Source organism: Drosophila simulans, chromosome 3R (assembly GCF_016746395.2).
Source record: "Drosophila simulans strain w501 chromosome 3R, Prin_Dsim_3.1, whole genome shotgun sequence".
NCBI lineage: Eukaryota > Metazoa > Arthropoda > Insecta > Diptera > Drosophilidae > Drosophila > Drosophila simulans.
Window position 1 is genome coordinate 2,216,193 of NC_052523.2, and position 19,588 is coordinate 2,235,780.

Consider the following 19,588-nt stretch of genomic DNA (forward strand, 5'->3'; position numbering starts at 1 on the left):
TATTTAAGTGTATTATGTCTGGTTGGGTATATATGTAAAATACTTCAGTAACCCCCAATAATTCAAACATTTTGTCTTTAATTAATAGGCATCATATAATTTATTCAGGTAGAGTTGACTTATTTATTATAGAAGAATGCTGCTTTTACTAAAGTTTATAATTATTTATTATAATATTGTTCTCTTAAATTATAAAGCAAAAACAATTAGCCATTATTTATTAGTATATCACACACAATGTAATGCTTAGACGCTATGTTATTGACAATCCAAGTCTCCCAAGTCCTGCATATCCTGCATATCCTGCTCTCGCTCTATCAATTATATGAGGCTACGCTAATGAAAACATCACAGTTTAGTCAAACTAAAGTTCAGAAAGTTCTTCTTTTTTATTTAAATTGGCTGAAAATTTTAAAAATTAATGTGGCACTGAGAGAATCTAAGCTAAAGGGGAAAATTTTGCCAAAAGCCAATTCAGCTACACTTTGAATGGGGACTTCTAGGTTCTCAAAGTGTGGCTGAGTTGGTTTTTGTGGAGGGAAGGATGCCTTGTCCTGGACCTGCCTGAACCCACAAAAAACCCACCTAAGCCTGCTTAAAGCGCGTATGTACAATGTCCAATGTCCGTCGGTCGAACTAACTAGCTAGCAAAATACCCTAAGGACACGCATCCTTCCTACTCCTTAAACTCCGGCTTAAAACTAAACTCCGCCTTCGGTTGCTGGACTCCGGCTCCATTTGCCGCCGCTGCCGCCGCCGCTGCTGCTGATGCGGCGCTAAGTGCTGCCAGGTTGCCAAGCATGGAGGGATTCTGGGTCATTCCCGGATAGAGGTTCTGGTAGAAGAGGGGATTCTGCAGCTGGAAGAGGGCCATCAGGTGGGTGAGCTGGAAGTTAGGGGCTGTGGGATCCACTCCAGGAGCGGCGGCAGCGGGCAGGAGACCTGGAAAGAGCCCACTTGTCAGCGGATGCACAGCGGCTGCTGGCTGGGACTGGGGCAGGAGGTTGGCGGGATTGGAGGACTCATCTTCTACCTTTGGGCGCTTGGCTTCCGACTGCTGAGCATCGGCTGGCAGTTGCTGTGGTGGATTGAGAAAATATGCCTATTTAATATCGCGGAAAATGACCTAAAATATAGAGAAAAACTTACGATTTTCTTGGGTGGCCTGCCGCGTTTCCGTGCCAGGAAGTGCTCGGCGGACAAAGAGGAGAGTGGAGTGGAGGTGTTGCTGCCGACGCATACAGAGCTGCTGCCCTGGGACTGACTAAGGCTAGTGGGTTGCTGCTGCTGGGGCGTGGCATCCAGGGAGGATTCCTCCACGTCCTGCTTGATCTTAAACTGCTGGTACGCCTGCTCTCCGTCCTGACGATCGTGCTTTCTCTTGTGGCTGATCATCTGGCTGCTGGAGTGCAGGATGTAGTCGCAGCCCTCGCGGACGCAGTGGATGTGGTTGCAGACGGTGGAGAACTTGCAGGCGTCGAAGGGACACACCTCGGTCTTCAGGATCTTCTTGAAGCCGTCCATCTTCAGCTGGTGGTCCTTCAGATGATAAGTTTTGTGTTTGTCTAAGCAAGGAGAAAGTTATGATATATTAACTAAGTTCAGCTATTGAGCTTTCCAAGTAGACTTACCCATATCGGCCTTGTTCTTGAAGGTGTGTGTGCATCCCTCGCGACAACAGTGGTAGTGGGAGATCTTCTTGCCGAAAAAGGGGCAATCCTCGATGCGGCAGGTCTCGTGCGCCCGGAAGCGCCGGAAGCCCTCGTTCACGATCTCGGAGTCCTTGCGGTGGAAGTTGGCGTGCATCTGGACGTCACTGGTGCTCACATACACCTTGGGGCAGTGCTCGTAGACGCAGTGGTAGTGGGTCTGCTTCCAGTTGTAGGCGCAGCCCTCTCCGTAGGCTGGTGCACAGTCGTCCGAGGAGGAGAAGCGTGCGAAGCCCAGCTTGAGGCTCTCCTTGCGCTTCTTGTGCCACTTCAGGTGCCGGATGATGTCGTCCTTCTTGCTCAGGATCTTGCCCTGGCAGGGCTCCTCGTGGCAGTGGAAGTGCTCACGCAGGTTCTCCTGCCGGCACAGGCTGTTCTCGCACTCCAGGTAGGAGGACACCTTGCGCAGGTTCTTCAGTACCTCCTCGTTCTGGAGCAGAGCGTCCAGGCCGCTGGCCGCCGAGAGGCTAACCAGGCTCTTGCTCTGCTCACTTGACGGCGGCGTCAGCAGGGAGATGGTTTGGGTAGGTTGCAGGGGTGTGTTGGGGGTCAGATCGCTGTCGACGGGTGTGATGTGGTACGATGAGTCCGCTGGCTGCTTAACGGGCGTATACTGCAGTGGGAAGAAGAGGGTGGAAGAACTTTAGAGTCAATACCAACACACGGATGCATCTGTGAGTCCCCCAGCTCAGACTGCCTGGTGCCCAGCTGGGCAGCGATCGAGCCACCAGGGGAACCCACGCGTTGCCGACACAGCTGTTTCTTTTCCCCGGAATCGCGAGCTTTCTGGCTACTCTCACACTTAAATCTCGAAAATCACGAATCGTTTTTCTCAAATTACAGCAACAGAGCGTGGGATATAGCCAAAACATAAAAAACAATGCAAAATAGGGAACAAATGTACTGCTTTCTGAATTGGAAATTGGAAAATGGTCAATTATGCAACTGGAAGAAATTTGTGAAGTATTACAAACCAAGTTGTTGGGATGATAAGAGTTTTTTAGAATTTAAAGGTACTAATCTTTTAACTATCTTTTAAATTGATGCTGATAAAATAATATAAAATAAGCTATAGAGATCCCCGGATCACTTACCATGCTGGGTGAGTCTAGGCTGTCGGTGGTTGACTCCAGCGGATGGACGCCCGACAGCAGCAGCTTCTCGGAGCTGGCGTTGGTCTGGCCCGAGGAGCTGCAGCTGGTGAGGCTGGACAGCGGCTTGTCATCGTCCTCATCGTCGTCGGCGGACTCCTGCTCAAACTTGACCTGGACCGCCGAAAGGTTGCCGGCAGTTGCTCCGGCGGAGGATGCTGGTGTGGCTGCCTTCTCTCTCTCGATGGGCGTGGAGGTCACTGTGGAGGATTGAAGAAAGTTATTTGTGGCCATAGGTTCGGAGCCGGCAAACTGGCCCAGCAGCAACGGATGCTGCAGTGGATCCTGCTTGCCCAGCGAACTGGGGGTGTGGGTGGGTGTTAGTAGGAGGTTGGAGGTGGTCAGCAAATGTTGCTGCTGCTGCTGCTGCAACATGAGCTGCGTCAGCGGCGGCAGGCTTTGGAGCAGCATCTGGTTGACCAGGTTGCTGGGGTGGGTGTTGGGAGTGGGAGGTGTTGCCGCTGTAGCGCCGGGGTATTGTTGTGTTTGAAAAGCAATCAAATTACTATTGGGACTACAACTACGGCTACTACTACAGTTGGTGTTTTGCGAGCTAATGCGCTTGTGCGTTCTTGTCTTGCGGAGATCTGGCTGTGGCTGCTGCAGTTGCTCCTGCTGCTGCTGCTGTTGCTGCTGCACGCATGTGCTGCTGCTGATATCCTCGTTCTGTGTGTAAGTGTATCCAGCCAGCTGCTGCTGCTGCTGCTGTGGAAGCTGCAACTGCATTTGCTGCTGCTGCTTCATCAAGTTCATCATGTAGAGTTGCATAATAAACTCCATTTGGTTGGACATTTTTGTGGGGCACACTTTCGCGGATATATTCAGCACAGCACTGGGGTTTCTTTTAAAAATTCTTTAAGATTTCTTCAATATATTCAGCACAGATCACAGCACGGATTTCGGATTTCGGATTTAGCATCGACTTTCTTGCACGGCGTCTCGTCTCAGCGATCCTCAAAGTTCGGCTGCGAGGCTCAAACTGCTTCAACTCTTCCGCGGCCTCCGGCTAATATAGCAAAAATTGCGCAAATCCAGGCCCAAGTGCAACCCTCTCGCTGCCGATTCTCTTAAAAAACCGATCTCGCCGCTCTCGCTCTCTTAAAAAACGAATAAAATGCGAAGTCCGTTGGTGGTGGTTCGACCTTCATCCCCTAGTTTTTTAACCGACCCTTCGCCGGAAAATGCTCGTGGAAAACCCAGCTTGTTTTCGGCTGGTTTCCGTTTTTTAGCTCGCTTTTCTCGACCAATAAAACGCCAGCGTTCATGTAAATTTATCTAGAAAAGAGAGGTTTTTCGGTAAAAAAATGCGAAAGAGGAGCGCGTTTTTGTGAAGGAATCCCGCATGGCCAACGTGCGACAGAAAGGGACAGCAAATGAAAGAAGAGCACAGATCAGCAGAGGAATTTTATCCAAGTTCGCAGGCAATTTTGTCGCAGATATATAGGAAAATAAGGGAGTTACTTGCAAAAAGTTGGTAAATTACTTATCTGGGCACAAGAAAATGCATAGTTACTATTATTACCACTATAATTATTAAACATTTTCGTTTTTATTCCTATATATTTTCTATTCTATCATGAAATACACATTCTAAAATTTTTAGTTCCAAGGATTTTTCAATATTGCGCCGTTTACAATACTTTTTTTATATGCGATTTCAAAAAGATTTTCAAAAATACTTTCTCACACTAAATATTTGCATCTGCAATCTTTTTCGCCTATTTCCATAAATATAATAAAATCTTAGAACGTACAAAGTATAGAATCGCATCCTTGTTCCTTTTTCCATCACATCTCTATGCAAATTGTGTGCACAAAAATTTCGGCAAAACTGGGAATCGAAATGATTTTTAAGAAATTGGCGCGTTGCAAAAAGGATATCAAACTGGAGCAGCTGCCTGTCCTTTTCGAAATAATCGAATGAAATCCATTCAAATGCAAAAAATAAAAACCCAAATTTCCAAATTAAAATTACAATCGAGCAAAAAATCTGCATTACAATCGTGCAAAAAAACACAATTAAAAATGCCAAATATTTCCTAAGACCCATTGCAAAAAAATTAGCATATAAAAAAAACGTTTGCAGAATTTCCGAACCTGAGCAAACCCCTGAAAAACATTTTCGATTCGAAGCTGGCGACATCTACGTGTAACATCCGCTGCGCAGGACCACCGAATCCTTTGCGGATCGTAATTTGCATAAATTATTGCTGTAAAACATTTGCATAATTTTGGCACATCGGCCCGAGGCGGAGCGGGCGATCGGGTAGGAAGTTCGACATCCGGATCACCAGCTCCTCCAGCCAGTGTTATGCAAATGGACCTGCACCACCTCGGGGAGGAGGGTTTGCTCCGCATTATGGATTCGGGTGCGCTGATCGACTGCGCACGCGCGCAATCTGGAAACTTATGCAAATCAGCAAGGGAATCCCCGAATATCGACGAATCGATTGCCGGAGGACGAGGGGCGGAGTACGATTGATTTTGAATTTGCATTTTACTCGGCAGTGGGCAAGGTGAGAGAGTAGAGCAGAGTACAGGCTGCAGGATCAGGCCAGGATATGGTTTGTCACTTGGTTGGCGAATTGGGATTGAAGTGGGATTGGGACTTACCAATTGTTGCCATAATTGAGTGACATGGATAACGCAGCCAGAGCAGAGAGCCGAGTAAAGCGAGTTCGGAGCTATTGATTACAGAAAAGGTTCCATGCCACATTGTAAAATGGCAACGGAGTACGGAAATCTGCATGAAAATGCGAACAAAAGCCCGTACATTTAGGTTCATTCACAGTCCTACTTCGCGTTTATGCTTTTGCATTTGGATCTGGAATTTACATATGACAATTTCATATTCAGTTACAAATGTTCCGGAATAGAAAACTTTTGTTAGTCGCCTTTGTTAAGTGTTGTTGCTGGCCGGCTCAGTTGATTGGAGTTATCGCAGGACGAGTTCGGAGGATCCTGATTCCATGAAGCGGCAAATATTGTAACTTGGCATTAGCATTACACTGGCAAATCAATTAGCCAACTGAAGGGCATGTCACAGACTGAACAGTCGTTATGGGGATTTAATTGCTATTGAGGTCCGTCTACAGGAGAAGCTACTGTACAGAGGAACAAGTTATCAACGTGAGAAAATCCCCGAGAACAATTTGAGCGGAGAAGGTATCTCCCATCTATCTCTCTAATTACGCCAATTGCCTGTGGCACTTCGATGTCTTTGTCCTTTTTCCCAATTTTCACGATTTATGCTAAAAAGTAAACATTAGGCCTTTGAATATTCAATCCGAAGGACTCCTCAGTGGGCATGCACACCCTATTTACCTATTATCCTTCAGGGATAAAGAATATTTTCCGTATTTTCTTCCTTTTTCAGAGACTTTGTTTTGGGATGCGTTTAGCCACAGATTTATTGCCAAGCCATCGTAGTAACTCAACTTCTACCCCCGAAGGCAATGAAATCCTATTCCACAGATCGATGATATTTCAATATATTCATTGCCAATTCTCGCTCTTTGTTGTGCAATACTGCTGACCTCTGACCCCCGAAAAGGACTCCCTGGCTGCTGTCCCTTTTGCATAAATCTCGGCTATCAATGACCACACTTAATGCTAATAGGATCTTCATTTGCGAGCGTTTTGTCGACACTTCTTGAGGAATTCATCCTCGGCCACTTAGGGATGGCTGCAGTGGATGGACAAAGGCGATCGAAGTCACCGAAGACAATGCAAATGTGATAGGAGTTAGGGCAGGGCAGTTGTGCATCTCGGACTGACCAACCCCACGATGGACACGCGACCGAGTAATCTCAGCCGTTTAGAGCTGGTCAAGAACGGGTTTCTGGACCACGGACCCAAGGGGTTAACGATTAAATGGTTGTCAAGCGGTCATTCCAGGGGTCAGTTTGGCACGCTTCCGCTTTGGTAACTGACCTATTAATTTAAGGGAACTCTATAAAAAATGTATTTTTATTTTCATAAAATATATGTATTGCTTAGTAATGAATAATGATACAAACTTCGATCTAAACCCATAACTAGAACATCTTTTATGTCTTTTGAACTTTAAAATCAATTTTAAAAAGAGTTTTTTTTAAGAAACATAAAGGATCTTCGAAAAACGCTGTACTCAAGATTTCGTATCAAAACGTGGAATCTGATGTCCTTAAGTTTTTTTCATCATTTCCCAACTAAGACCTTGATCTATTGTCCCTGCTCGCTTCCCATGAAAAGTTTCTCTTGAATTCCTTGAGAAATGTCCGTTAATTGGGGAACATGGGTTCAACAAAATGGCTGACCTCGGTCCGCAGAGCTTCCCGAACGGGACAGGACCTCCGCAGGACTCGCTGAGAACAAGGCAGGAAGATAATTTGAATGCATGACCGCAAGGGAACCCTTTGAACCCGGTCGCCATTGTCCCGCCTGTCCGTCCGTTCGCCACCCCAAGGATACCGAATACTCGCAGCATCGCGAACGGGAACAGGATCAGAATGAGGACGAGATACCCAATATCCAGCAGCAGCAGCAGCATCGCTTCACTGCTTCCAGGCTGACCAGATCCGGCTGTAGGCTGCCATATGGCTCGTATATCCTGCAAGGGTTTCATCCTTTTAACCTTTTTTTTTTGCTGCGCTGTCGAATTTTCTTCGCGGCCTTTCCGGAAACTAATGCCAATGTCCAAACCGGTTTCCTTGTGATTTTCACTTTTGATTCGTGGTCGCGAGTCCGGTCCGGTTTTCGGGCGAGGCGGTCCTTCCAGCGAGCGACCCTTCAACCCTTTTGTGTTTTCCCGGACCGCTTCCGAAAGGATGCGCAAAAGCGAATAAAATTGCAGCTTTCGGCTTCATTGTGTTAGGTCCTGACCCGAAGGACAAGAATTAGATGTGAAATCTTTTCTCAAGTTTTTTTTGTAAGATCCTTGAAAGGATTCCCAAATAACCGTTATAAATTAGCGGTGCTAGGGGAATAGACCGAAAATGGAGGGCATGTCCACTGACCGTCGCAATTAGTTCTCGATTACTGGTCACGCGCTGAAAAGGATGTGATGACCAGTCAAGATGACCACCGAAGACCCTACCGAGAAACCTGTTTGACCACTCAATAAGGAACCCATTATCCTTTAAGGACACGCGCTGCCCATTGGTCACTGTCCATCCAGAGATAATCTTTGACTTTCCACTCGTGTTGACTTTCCACTCGTGAAATCCACACACGTGTCCACTTGGATTGTGAATGGCCAGAGATATACATTCATCTCGACTCAGGTATCTGCCAGTTTATTAGCATGAAACCATCCCATCAGCGTGCATTTTCCAAGGGTCAGCAATCTTTCACAGGCATAGAGTAACTCAAATATGCATTCGAAATCCAAAGGTAAGATGTCTCATCTTCGGGGGTAGAAGTTAAGATGCTGAAATATCTTAGGCAATAAATCTGTGGCTAAACGCATCCCAAAACAAAGTCTCTGAAAAAGGAAGAAAATACGGAAAATATTCTTTATCCCTGAAGGATAATAGGTAAATAGGGTGTGCATGCCCACTGAGGAGTCCTTCGGATTGAATATTCAAAGGCCTAATGTTTACTTTTTAGCATAAATCGTGAAAATTGGGAAAAAGGACAAAGACATCGAAGTGCCACAGGCAATTGGCGTAATTAGAGAGATAGATGGGAGATACCTTCTCCGCTCAAATTGTTCTCGGGGATTTTCTCACGTTGATAACTTGTTCCTCTGTACAGTAGCTTCTCCTGTGGACGGACTTCAATAGCAATTAAATCCCCATAACGACTGTTCAGTCTGTGACATGCCCTTCAGTTGGCTAATTGATTTGCCAGTGTAATGCTAATGCCAAGTTACAATATTTGCCGCTTCATGGAATCAGGATCCTCCGAACTCGTCCTGCGATACTCCAATCAACTGAGCCGGCCAGCAACAACACTTAACAAAGGCGACTAACAAAAGTTTTCTATTCCGGAACATTTGTAACTGAATATGAAATTGTCATATGTAAATTCCAGATCCAAATGCAAAAGCATAAACGCGAAGTTGGACTGTGAATGAACCTAAATGTAAGGGCTTTTGTTCGCATTTTCATGCAGATTTCCGTACTCCGTTGCCATTTTACAATGTGGCATGGAACCTTTTCTGTAATCAATAGCTCCCAACTCGCTCTACTTCGCTCTCCGCTCTGGCTGCGTTATCCATGTCACTCAATTATGGCAACAATTGGTAAATCCACTTCAATCCCGATTCGCTAACCAAGTGACAAACCATGTCCTGGCCTGATCCTGCCGCCTCTCTTCTCAGTATACATTGCCCATTCCGAGCTGAAATGCAAATGCAAATTCAAAATCAATCGATTTGTTCGATGTCGGCGGACCTTCCTCCTCGATTGATTTGCATAAGTTTCCAGATTGCGCGCGTGCGCAGACCCGAATCTGTAAAGTAGACCCTCCTCTTGGTGGAAAGTGCAGGTCCATTAGCATAACCCTGTGTTCTGGGTGCTGGATGGGAGTTTCCTGCCTCAGTGGAAAAGTCGCCTGTGCCAAAATTATGCAAATATTTGTTAAATGCGTTTTAGGCATCAGGTCGCTCCACATGGCTCAAATTTGCATAATTTATTAATGGTATTAACCCTCGGAGGGTTGCAGGCAAATAGTCGTTATTTTTTCTTGCCGGCAGCTGATTTTGCGATTGATTTAATGAACTTTTGCACATTTTCGCAGGCGAAAGGTAATCGAAAACTCCGGCTCAAGATTTTCACGCTTTTTATTGGGAAATAAAGGAGAAACTTAGGCGATAATTTATCAAAAATATTGGTCCTTTCAGCAGCTGTCCGAGTTGATTGATGATTGTTATGAGATTCCTTAAGTTGTCTCCAAGATTGCTGGAAAATCATTAGCGATGACTCAAGTTACAGATCGCAGAGAATTCTCACGCGTTTTTTTCGGGTTTTTGAGGATAAAAAGTTTCCTTTTTCGGAGGGTTAATCCCGAAAACTAATGACAATATTAAAATTAATGAAACCGGGCGACGTTATAAGATACTTTGCGTGACATCCTGCAAATATTTACCCTTTTTTACCATTTTTGGAGAAATACGGCCTAAATGTGCGAAACTTAGGTAGAGATTTTGCAATTTCTCTAATTGCAGGGAAAAGGGTTCGTTTTTCAAGGACTTTCTTCAAAGTTTCGTTTTCCGCATTTTTTGCAACCCCCGAAGAAGGTCCTTTCACTGCGAAACCAAGCCACGGGGTCAGCTGCCAAAGTTCCCTGAACTCTAGAGCGCGAAAAGCAGAGAAATGGAGAGTCGGGAAAAGGAAAACCAAGACCAACCAAACCAAAAGGAGAAATATGGAATTATAATCTTATTACATCGTCACAACAAACAGAACAGCAGCGGCGCCCCCCTCGGATTGTTATCCTTTGGGCATCCTTCGATCGTCTCAGCTGCCTCCAGGGAATCCCTTCATCTTCACGACCATGGATGCCTGGAAACTACGCACCGGCCGGAGATACGCCGGCATTTGTCCTGGATTCGCTTCCTTGCAGCACAGTCCCACAATCCTTTCATACGCACAGCACAAGGCACACACACAATGCGACGTGTCCTTACAAAAAGGATTACGCAGCATGCTTAGACAAATGCTGTGGAGGGAACATCTTGTTATGTGCTCCGTGTTCAACATCATCCTCATCGTAATCATCATCATCGTCAGCGCCATCGGATTGAGGGTGGATGCTCGATTGCTTTCCTCGTATCCTTTTCTCACTATTTCTTTTTTTTTTTGCATTTTCCGTCCCATTTCTGGTCGTGTTTTGTGGAAAACACTCCGACGCAGTTGTGCGTTTTGTTCGATCTTCGGTTTTGGCAGTTGCGCAATGAGGCGAACAACGCCAACACAGTTCCAGGGAACAGGATAAGGAGCAGGATCAGGATCGGAATTGGTATAGGGATATCATGATCAAAGCACGTTTGCAGCTTGATTGGGTTTCCATTGTCAACAACTGGGCGGTCCTTGAGCAGCAGTAAAGTCGCAGCAGTGCGGATAGGAAAAAGGATTGAAATACCAATTAAACGCGGCTGCAGATTTTATTTTCATCAAAAATAGTTTGAACTACATATGGTACAGAGGTAGTGTACTCCACTTCAGACTGACCTATATACCAAACAATAACTTGGTGTACCCTCCCATTTGGTTCGCAAAAACGAATCAAGATCTATACAAATCCATATTTGTTAATTATATACAAAAGCTGCAAAGAAAATACTTCCATATAACATTAGTGGAAGGATAATTAGACGGAAAACATGAAATTAACCCCCTTTTAAGAAGCAACCCTGCAGACATTTTGAAGAACTTTAGTTTAGTTTTGTTTTAACACAACGAATTAAAACTTTATCTTATGAAAGCTTATTGAGCAGATTTTACAGCCATTATTTGCTTAGCTCATCTCCATAATATGCCGACTAGCTGTCTGACCTCCACATGTCAACACAACTCATTAAGTTGCAATCAGTGTTGCACCCTTCGGCTTGTCCGACTTCCGGATATCAACTCTGCGCTAATGATTTGCAAATTTTATGCAAATTGTGTGTCAAATGAGGGCGTCGAAGGGGCACGAACCGAGAATGTAACGTTATATGACAATTAAATCGCTCACTCCCTTCGGAAACTTTGGACATGTACCCCACCCAAGATTATACTAAGAAAGTGTTCTAAGGAATACGGGAAAATTGTTAAACTTAAGTACTATTTAAGATCGAGGAAGCCTAAGCAAATACCGCTGTCCCAGTTTTGATTAATATTTGTTTGGACAGTCAAGAGGAAGAATTGCTCACCCAGGGGAAAACCCACCCCGATCCCATTATTCTGGCTTTGCCAATTTTTCGCAAAGGAAAATTAAAGGAAAATAGGCAGCAGGCAGGAGGAGAGGAAAAGGTAGAATCGCAGGATTGCAGTCCAGCCAGGCATGAAGACACTTTTGCCACAGCTTAGCTCGATCGGGCAGGGTCAGGGTCCATTAGGTTAAATGATATTGATGATGATCGCAGGACCGATGCGCCGATCAGCTGGCGCTATTTCCTATTTGGCATCTGGGGGGTTGGTTTTGCCCAAGATGTGCGGATCTGCTTTTTTATTGCCCCCGGCCTGGGAAATTTCTCACATTTTCACACAAAAACTATTGAGCTGTTTGCGCTGACCGTGGTCCAAGTTGTGATAATAAAGCAATTAATAGGATTATATATGCAGGGATCTGTTGACAGTTGGGTGGCCAGGGGTCAAGTTGCGCTGGTCATTTGGCTAGGGGATAAGGGATGGGTCTAGTCAAATTGTCAGCTATTCTAGGCAACATTTCATCGAAAATGACCCTGCAATGCGATCCTTTAATTCCCCGCGCTGATCGATGGATTTATATTCTTAATCTGAATCCATCGATCATCGAGGAAAGGGGTTGCCCGGCAAGCAAGACGAAAGTTTCGAATTTCCAGCCAAGAAAATGCACCCAAAAAGGATACTTTCTACGGCAATCCTTTGGGCGGAAATCGAATGACAAATGCCAGCCTAATGACGTCAGCTGCTGCAGATTTATGTGAAAGTTACATACGACGCGGATATCCTTGCGAAAAGGGTTGCGCCTTTCCCTAAATGCAAAACATGAAAAAACGAAAGAGTGTTTTACGGTTTTCCGCCTGTCTGAGCAAAAGGACTCTCGCACTCGAGACTCTGGCGAAAAAGGGAAACCTGCATCCTGGCATCTTGCATCTGAGTCCTTCCTTCGGGCTGCTCGCAAATTCGTTGCACAATCCTTTATTGTTGCCATTTCCGTGACATTCGATACTGCAAATTGCATAAACACGGAGCATGGGAAATTAATGAATTGATTGAGAACGAAAAGGGTTGAGGCATCCGCGAAAATATAATTTTGCATTCATGGATGCCCAGGATTTGAGCCTTGGGAAAATCGCAGCTCATCTCTGCGCCAGTTGATTGTTGCATACAAGGCGTCTGGCCTGTTTTTATATATATTTTCTTTTCTTATATTTTAAAAATTTCCCCTGAATAAGTTCGTTGGGGTAGTGAGTTTAAGATATACTCTTGTTCTTTTACAGAAGAAGAAAGCCTTTCCCAACTTATAAGAGATATGCAGTCTGTTCAAACGATCTAGAGTTTAAGGGCTTGAATTGAACGTTTTTATTTATTTTATATACATTTATTAATTAAATATAATTAGGCAAATATTCATGCCATTTCGATAAGATTCAATTTTAAACAATATATAACATAGATTGCCATAGATACTTCACACGGTCCTTATAAAGCTTGTTCCGTTATAAGAAATCTGATAGATAGATAGATACTATCCAATGTAACGTCTTGCTGCTCATCGTTTCCTTACATTCAAAGGATAGTTTAGAGTATTACCCTGATTAACTAAAGGTTTTACATTTTATCTAATACATATTTCATTTTTAATAAACTTTCTTAAGTACATTTGCTTATTAAGCAGCAGCATAGCCTCATTACCCAACCATATGTATATTTGCACATTTCCAATCGACTTTGCCCATCTTGTGTTTGTGGTCCGCAAACATGGCTCTTATAAATATTTAATGGGATTCAATTGAGTTGCCCAAACATGAGACATCTTCTCCGGCCGGAGGAGTCGCCGAATGAAGACGGGACCATCGGCACTTGAGGAGAATTAACATTTGGCACGGTTAATGCCAAACAACAAAACATCAAAATGAAATCAAGGGCTTGTCCTGGGCAATCCATGTAACCCGTTGGCTTCGGTGGTGCATCCGGTGGATTTGCATAACATTGGCACAAGTCAAAAATGTGCTGGGATTCGCCACCTCCTCGCCGCGTCTGCGAAGCACCACCTTAATTGAAAATGCCAAAATTATGCAAATCACACGGAAAACTCAGATATGCATCATTTGGGTTACATTTGACATTTGCCATGGGTGCGGCGGAAAATTCGCAAGCTGGCGAAATGAATTTACGAAAATTTATGCAATGCCATTGCTGTTTATTACTTGCGTTCACTGAATATAATTATTATGCATATAGTTTTTATTTCATCTTTTTAAGCGAAGCAGATTGCAATCAGTGTGAGAAACGAAAAGTTGAGGATCGGAAAATGGGAAACAAATCACATAGTAGGCATGGGAATGCCGGTTATATATAGTTATATTACTTAAATTGAGATATAGTTCGTAATGAATAATTTAAATTATAATTTTTGAGGTGTCAAAATAAAGCGATACTTTAAAGATCAATATTATTAAATTTGCAGTTTGGGAGGTATTTTCAAGTCGATTCTAACTTTTACATCAAAATATTTTTACTACTTTTCAGGAGTTATTTAAATTGCTATAAATCCGCATACATCAATAGTTTATAGAAATTTCCATTGATTCCCTTGACTTTGCTATCTAACTTTTTTATGAAGATCACCTTTTGTTCGACGAAGCTGCTGATGATACCTTTGAATACAAAGGACCTTTTCGTGATTGATCGTCAAAAGTTGAAGTAAAAGTATAATAACGATGCGTGATGTCCTTGAAAATGCCAAACTTTTGCCGTGAGTTTCAGGAGGATTTCATTACTTTTTTGCAATGCCATTTAAGAGAACCGAAAACCATCTCTTTGCTCTCTCAAACTTCGAAAATTCTCGGCCCTCCCCCTTTTTCCGCTCTCCCGTTTTTTTAAAAATTCTGCGGGAAGGTCAGCGAATTTCAGTATTTAGCAAACATGAAAACGCTCGGCGTTTTTCTGTTTTATGTCCTCAACAATTGAACACGCTGTCAGGCGACGCACACAGCATCCGTTATCCTTTATCCTGCAGCCAGTATGTGTATGCCCAAGCTACCCCTTTCCACGATTTCCGTGACAATGACAGCCTTTTGCCAAAATGTAGCATTTATAACATTTTCAAATCACACACAATTTCCAACAAAATAACGCGAATAAAGGGTTGCTGTGCGTCCAGCAGGAGATGGTGGCCTACTGCTGTGCGTCCATGTACCATACCTTCCAATACCATATGTATGTACTGGTTATGTACAAGATCTGCGATACGAAATCAACTTGCTGACCGACCCAAGGCGACTTCCTAATCACACGCACGTGCTATCCAAAAAGGACGAACTCGGACTGACAGCACTGACCAAAACAAAGGGGAATCCCGAATCCTGTCCAGCGTCGGTCAAGCGGTCGCTTCGCCCATTGAGGGGTTAACTTTTGTTGGACACGCGTCACCAGAATTTCTACAAAAACACACAATAAAAATGCATCAAAGTGGTCTGTGGTCAAGGGCGGGACCAGAGGCGATTTGGACAAACGGGTTTTTCCCCGAAAACGACCGGAAAATTGTGTGAAAATGCGGAAAAGCAACAGCTTAGGCTATAATTAAGCGGTTATGCAAGGGAAAATTTAAAGTCGCATAATGTGGGGATTATAAAGCGGTTTTCAGCGACAATTGGTATTGTTTTGTTGTTACAATTACTCATTACTTAGAGCGTTAGAATGAAAATAGAATGAAATGTACATATAAACAAGAGGAAATGACAAAGTCGAGTTCCACGACTATCAGATACCCGTTACTCAGCTAATTTCATAATTTGTATGGTACATTGATAGATATTGAGAAATAAAATGAGAAAAAATTAAAAAGTTGTTCAAAAGTGTGGGCGTGGCAGTTTTGTGCGGTTTGCTTAAAAGTTTAAAGTGGGCGTGGCGTCTATGTCTCTGGTTTCTGCATGTCTAATCTCAACTCTCTAGTTTTATTAGTTCCTGAGATCAAGGTGGTTATACGGACGGACAGACAGACGGACAGGACCAGAACGACTCGCATATTAATCCTGATCAGGAATATATATATTTTATACGGTCGAAAACGCATCCTGTTATATACTTCTCAACGAATTTAGTTTAGCCTCTGCAAGTCAATACAATATAAGTAGTTAATACTTGTTAATATTCTTAGAATATTCAAGAAATCAATTCTTCATTCTCATTCATAACATCATAATGCAATAAATTTATTTTTAAATTTTGGTAATTCTTTTTAAACAAAATATTATTTTACTTAGTAAGACTTTTATGAAGAAATTCTAAGGAATACAAAGCAACAATTTCTTTTAATGAGTCGATTGAAGTGCATTTTCTGCGGTAATAAAAAGTGCAGTTTTGGATTTCACGTTTCGCTTTTCTGCCATTAAAAGTTTCCCTTTCCAACTGAATCGATCGACGCCCCTTTAACCCCACTGAAACCCTATACAGCCATCGATCATGATCGCGCTTCCTTCCGTCCGCAAAAAATTCCCACAGTGCGAAAATCGGCGAAGGATTGCGATTGAGATTAGGCACAGGAGGAATTTACGAGCGATCGAATAACCGAGGCACCACAGCCAGGTATCAAAGGGTGCAGGATCCAGCCAGAGGTCCTTGGGCCGGGTTCAAATGTGTCGCGTCTTATGATGTCACTGCTGGCGAAGCTGCAGCAGCCACCCCAGTGCGCAGATAGTCATCGGCCTCCTTCGGCCGCGTCCTCAGCCTCATCCTCATTCTCATCTTTATCCTGACCTCGATCCTCGCCGGGTTCACAGTAAATTACTCGCAGAGGTGAAATGCAAACAAAGACGGATCGTCTGGCCCTGCCAAAGGTGCTTGCCGGGGTCGGTCTCCAACCCTTGCTCGCCGCTTTTCTTTCCTTTTTCTCGGATTCTTCCCCTTTCCGTGCGCTCCTTTTTGTGACGAATCTAATGATTTTTTCCTCAAAACTGAAGCGATTTTTCATTGACCCAACGGCGGGGTGAGTTCAGAGATCGCCTTGATTTGGCCTGGGCCTCTGTTATGCCAGCTTGAACTGGCAAATGCAATAACCCGTGAAGACTTCGATCCTAGAGGAGGTATCCGCTCCGACTAGGGCCTGGTTTTTGGGGTCATTGCCGCATTAAGTCGAATTTATGGCAATCGAATGCCAATAGTCATGCAGATTAATGGGAAAGGGTGCTCAGAGGTGACCCATCCAAGACTTCGTTCTTTGTTCGATTTTGGATGGGTCAGGCCGAAAGGGTGCACCTTTTGCCCTTTTTGGGATCAAATAGTTTGCAAAAATGATCTTATAAAAAAGCAAAGACCCTATTTTGAAATATAAGACGACGGAATAAAGTAACGTTCAGTTGCGAACTTTTCTTAAAATAAACGCCTAGGAAAAATGGAAATTCAGTTATTTAGCTGACAGCCCAGAATTTCTTTGTAGTTTCATTTATTCCACTTATTATTTTTAAATCCAGATTTATCCTAAACTGTCTTTTGGTATAAAACAACGAATTAATAATAACTGTTGTTAAACCAAGTCACAAAATTCTATGATTAAAAGCAATACAACTTTGTTATTATATTAAATAAATTTTCCTATTGGCCCTATGATAACTATATGATATACTCGTTCGATTTCGAGCAATTAATTGACTGGTGTAAACTGATTAAAAGCCCACTATGATCAAAAACAAAAAAGCATGGATTTCTTTTCCATTAATCTTAATTAATAACATTATTATCCAAAAAATTGAATGTACATATATTATGTAAGGGTGTTTTATACATTTATAAATTGGTCGAAAATATCGCAATAAAAAAATATAAATATTTTAATATTTACATAATGACAAAAGAAATTATGACTGAAATAGTATCTTATATTTGCCAAACTAATAAATAAATATAGAAATTGTTTCGGATACTCTCAAATTAAATTATACCATTTACATATTATGTATTTTTGTTTGTATTTTTGAACATTTTTTCAATATGAACAGTTGACCAAGTTCCATGCTTCAACGAGCATTTCCGTTTGGTGCATCAAAGATCAAAATCCTGCAAAAAACGATTTTTATCTAAACAAGTAAATCTCTGCCGCAAAATTAGACACTTTACCCATCAAAGTTTCAATCACCAAAGAGGGAAAATAGACCGAATTTGAACAGACTTTCCACTCATCCACTGAACATGCAAATGACCGTTTTGCGAGGGGAACAATGGCTTGGATCTTCCGAAATAATTTGATGCTACATATGTATGCACAATATGCATGGATATGGATGGGCTGGAGAAGGGCTGGTGGTGGGCAGCAGGAGGAGGAGGTAGGTGAGCGGCAATTGGGAGTAGACCAGCACGCTGACCCGAAATTATAAAGTTACAATAGCGGCGGCAGGGCAACCCTTTGCTACCCCCGAACGAATCGAATCGAATTACAGGGCTCTGCCGGACCGAGGACCCTGCGGACGTGGTCGTGGACCGACCCTGGACGCAGAGTGCGCCGGGCTTGTTAGCCGCGCAGCCCTCATGTGGGTATTCAAATTATTAGAGCTCGCAGCCAGCCCGAGGATTTGACCAAACAAATCCCTTCTAATTTCACCCAGCGAGCTGCGCATGTGCAGCAGATTAAATGTTGGACGCTGTGCAGCTTTCGATGCACAAAGTCGGGCAAACTGGTTTTGGATTTCATATGCCCTTGCCCATTTCCGATGGGATGCTGGGCTGTCCATCCATCATCAAAGGACCTGGACGCTGAGGGGAAAAACAACAAGTCATTTGAAGTTTTAATAGGCGCTGCATCCTTTTGTTGGGAAAAGTGGCTAAAACTGGTTCCTCAACCAGACCAACCCAACCCTTTCGCCGGGCGGAAATTTTATTTTAATTTTATTTCCTTCGATTCGAGCAAGTTTTCCCTGGGAAATGTCTTGTGCGATGCCAGCCTGTTTTGGGAGAAATTTAACAATTTATTTGGATGGAACTTATCTCTTGCCGCTTAATGGGCCCTTTGGTTTTGGGTTTTCTTGAGAGACTTTGGGAAAATAAGAAGGGATTTTGAAATTCATAATTGCCGAGGCCATGCAGGCAGGGAGCATACGTTATTAAAGGACCTTCTGAATAGTAAAATACGAGTATGAGTAAGGATCTATAAATAGTTCTAGCGATGAGCAGTTGCCACGAGCCGGCCCTTCCCGTTCAACCCTTGGCCGCACTTCAACTGACCACTGGTCCTCACCTAGCCGAAACTATCATCGCATTGTTCGTACTTCTCCCCCCAGTCCATTCCTTTTACCAAGAAGGGTCATCGTGCGGCACGCACGGATGGATGGTCAGGAATCTGTATGATGCGTGGTTGCAGCCGACACTTTTAGCGGATGCGGCGAACAAAACGAGGATTTCAATTTGCAAAAACATATATTATGCTTTCATTAAGCGGGCTTTGTTATGTAAATTGAGCAAAAGCATTTACCTCCAACCGAAATGGCCATGGCTGTGCGGAAATCGGAATAAAATCAATGGCGAAAAACAATTTTTTGCTTAACACCGTTGGGAGATGCATACATACATATATGCGCATAGAAGGAATTACATATTTAAAATTTCCTCGACTATCAGATACCCGTTACTCAGCTGGAAGTGTGATCGAAATTTGGGCTGCGTCTGTGTCTCTGAAATCTGCATGCTTAATCTCTACCTTTTATAGTTCTGAGATCTCGACGTTTATACGGACGGACGGTCAAACGGACATGGCCGATTCGATTTTTTATATTCCCAACTACTACTACTGCTACTACTACTACTACTACTGCCAACTTACTTAAGCTACTTACTTATATATTTATAGACAGTTAACTTGTACTGGGGCTACGATAAGATTAATAACATTAAGGGGAATTTGATT

General features: G+C 43.4%; 1 protein-coding gene across 2 annotated transcripts; it reads right to left on the reverse strand.

The window, feature by feature from the left end:
* Window positions 1–86: 86 nt before the first annotated feature.
* On the reverse strand, window positions 87–3,931 carry LOC6726868 (transcription factor castor). Of its 2 annotated transcripts, XM_016175929.3 has the most exons (5): window positions 3,367–3,929; window positions 2,804–3,060; window positions 1,632–2,322; window positions 1,150–1,565; window positions 87–1,078 (listed from the first exon to the last, which is right to left on the reverse strand). In XM_016175929.3, exons 1-5 carry the CDS (start codon window positions 3,650–3,652, stop codon window positions 677–679), a joined length of 2,052 nt encoding a protein of 683 aa, XP_016033376.1. In that variant the 5' UTR covers window positions 3,653–3,929; the 3' UTR covers window positions 87–676. The 2 variants fall into 2 exon arrangements, with proteins under 2 accessions (XP_016033376.1, XP_016033375.1); XM_016175928.3 differs by having other exon boundaries at window positions 2,804–3,931.
* Between the last annotated feature and the right edge of the window lie 15,657 nt (window positions 3,932–19,588).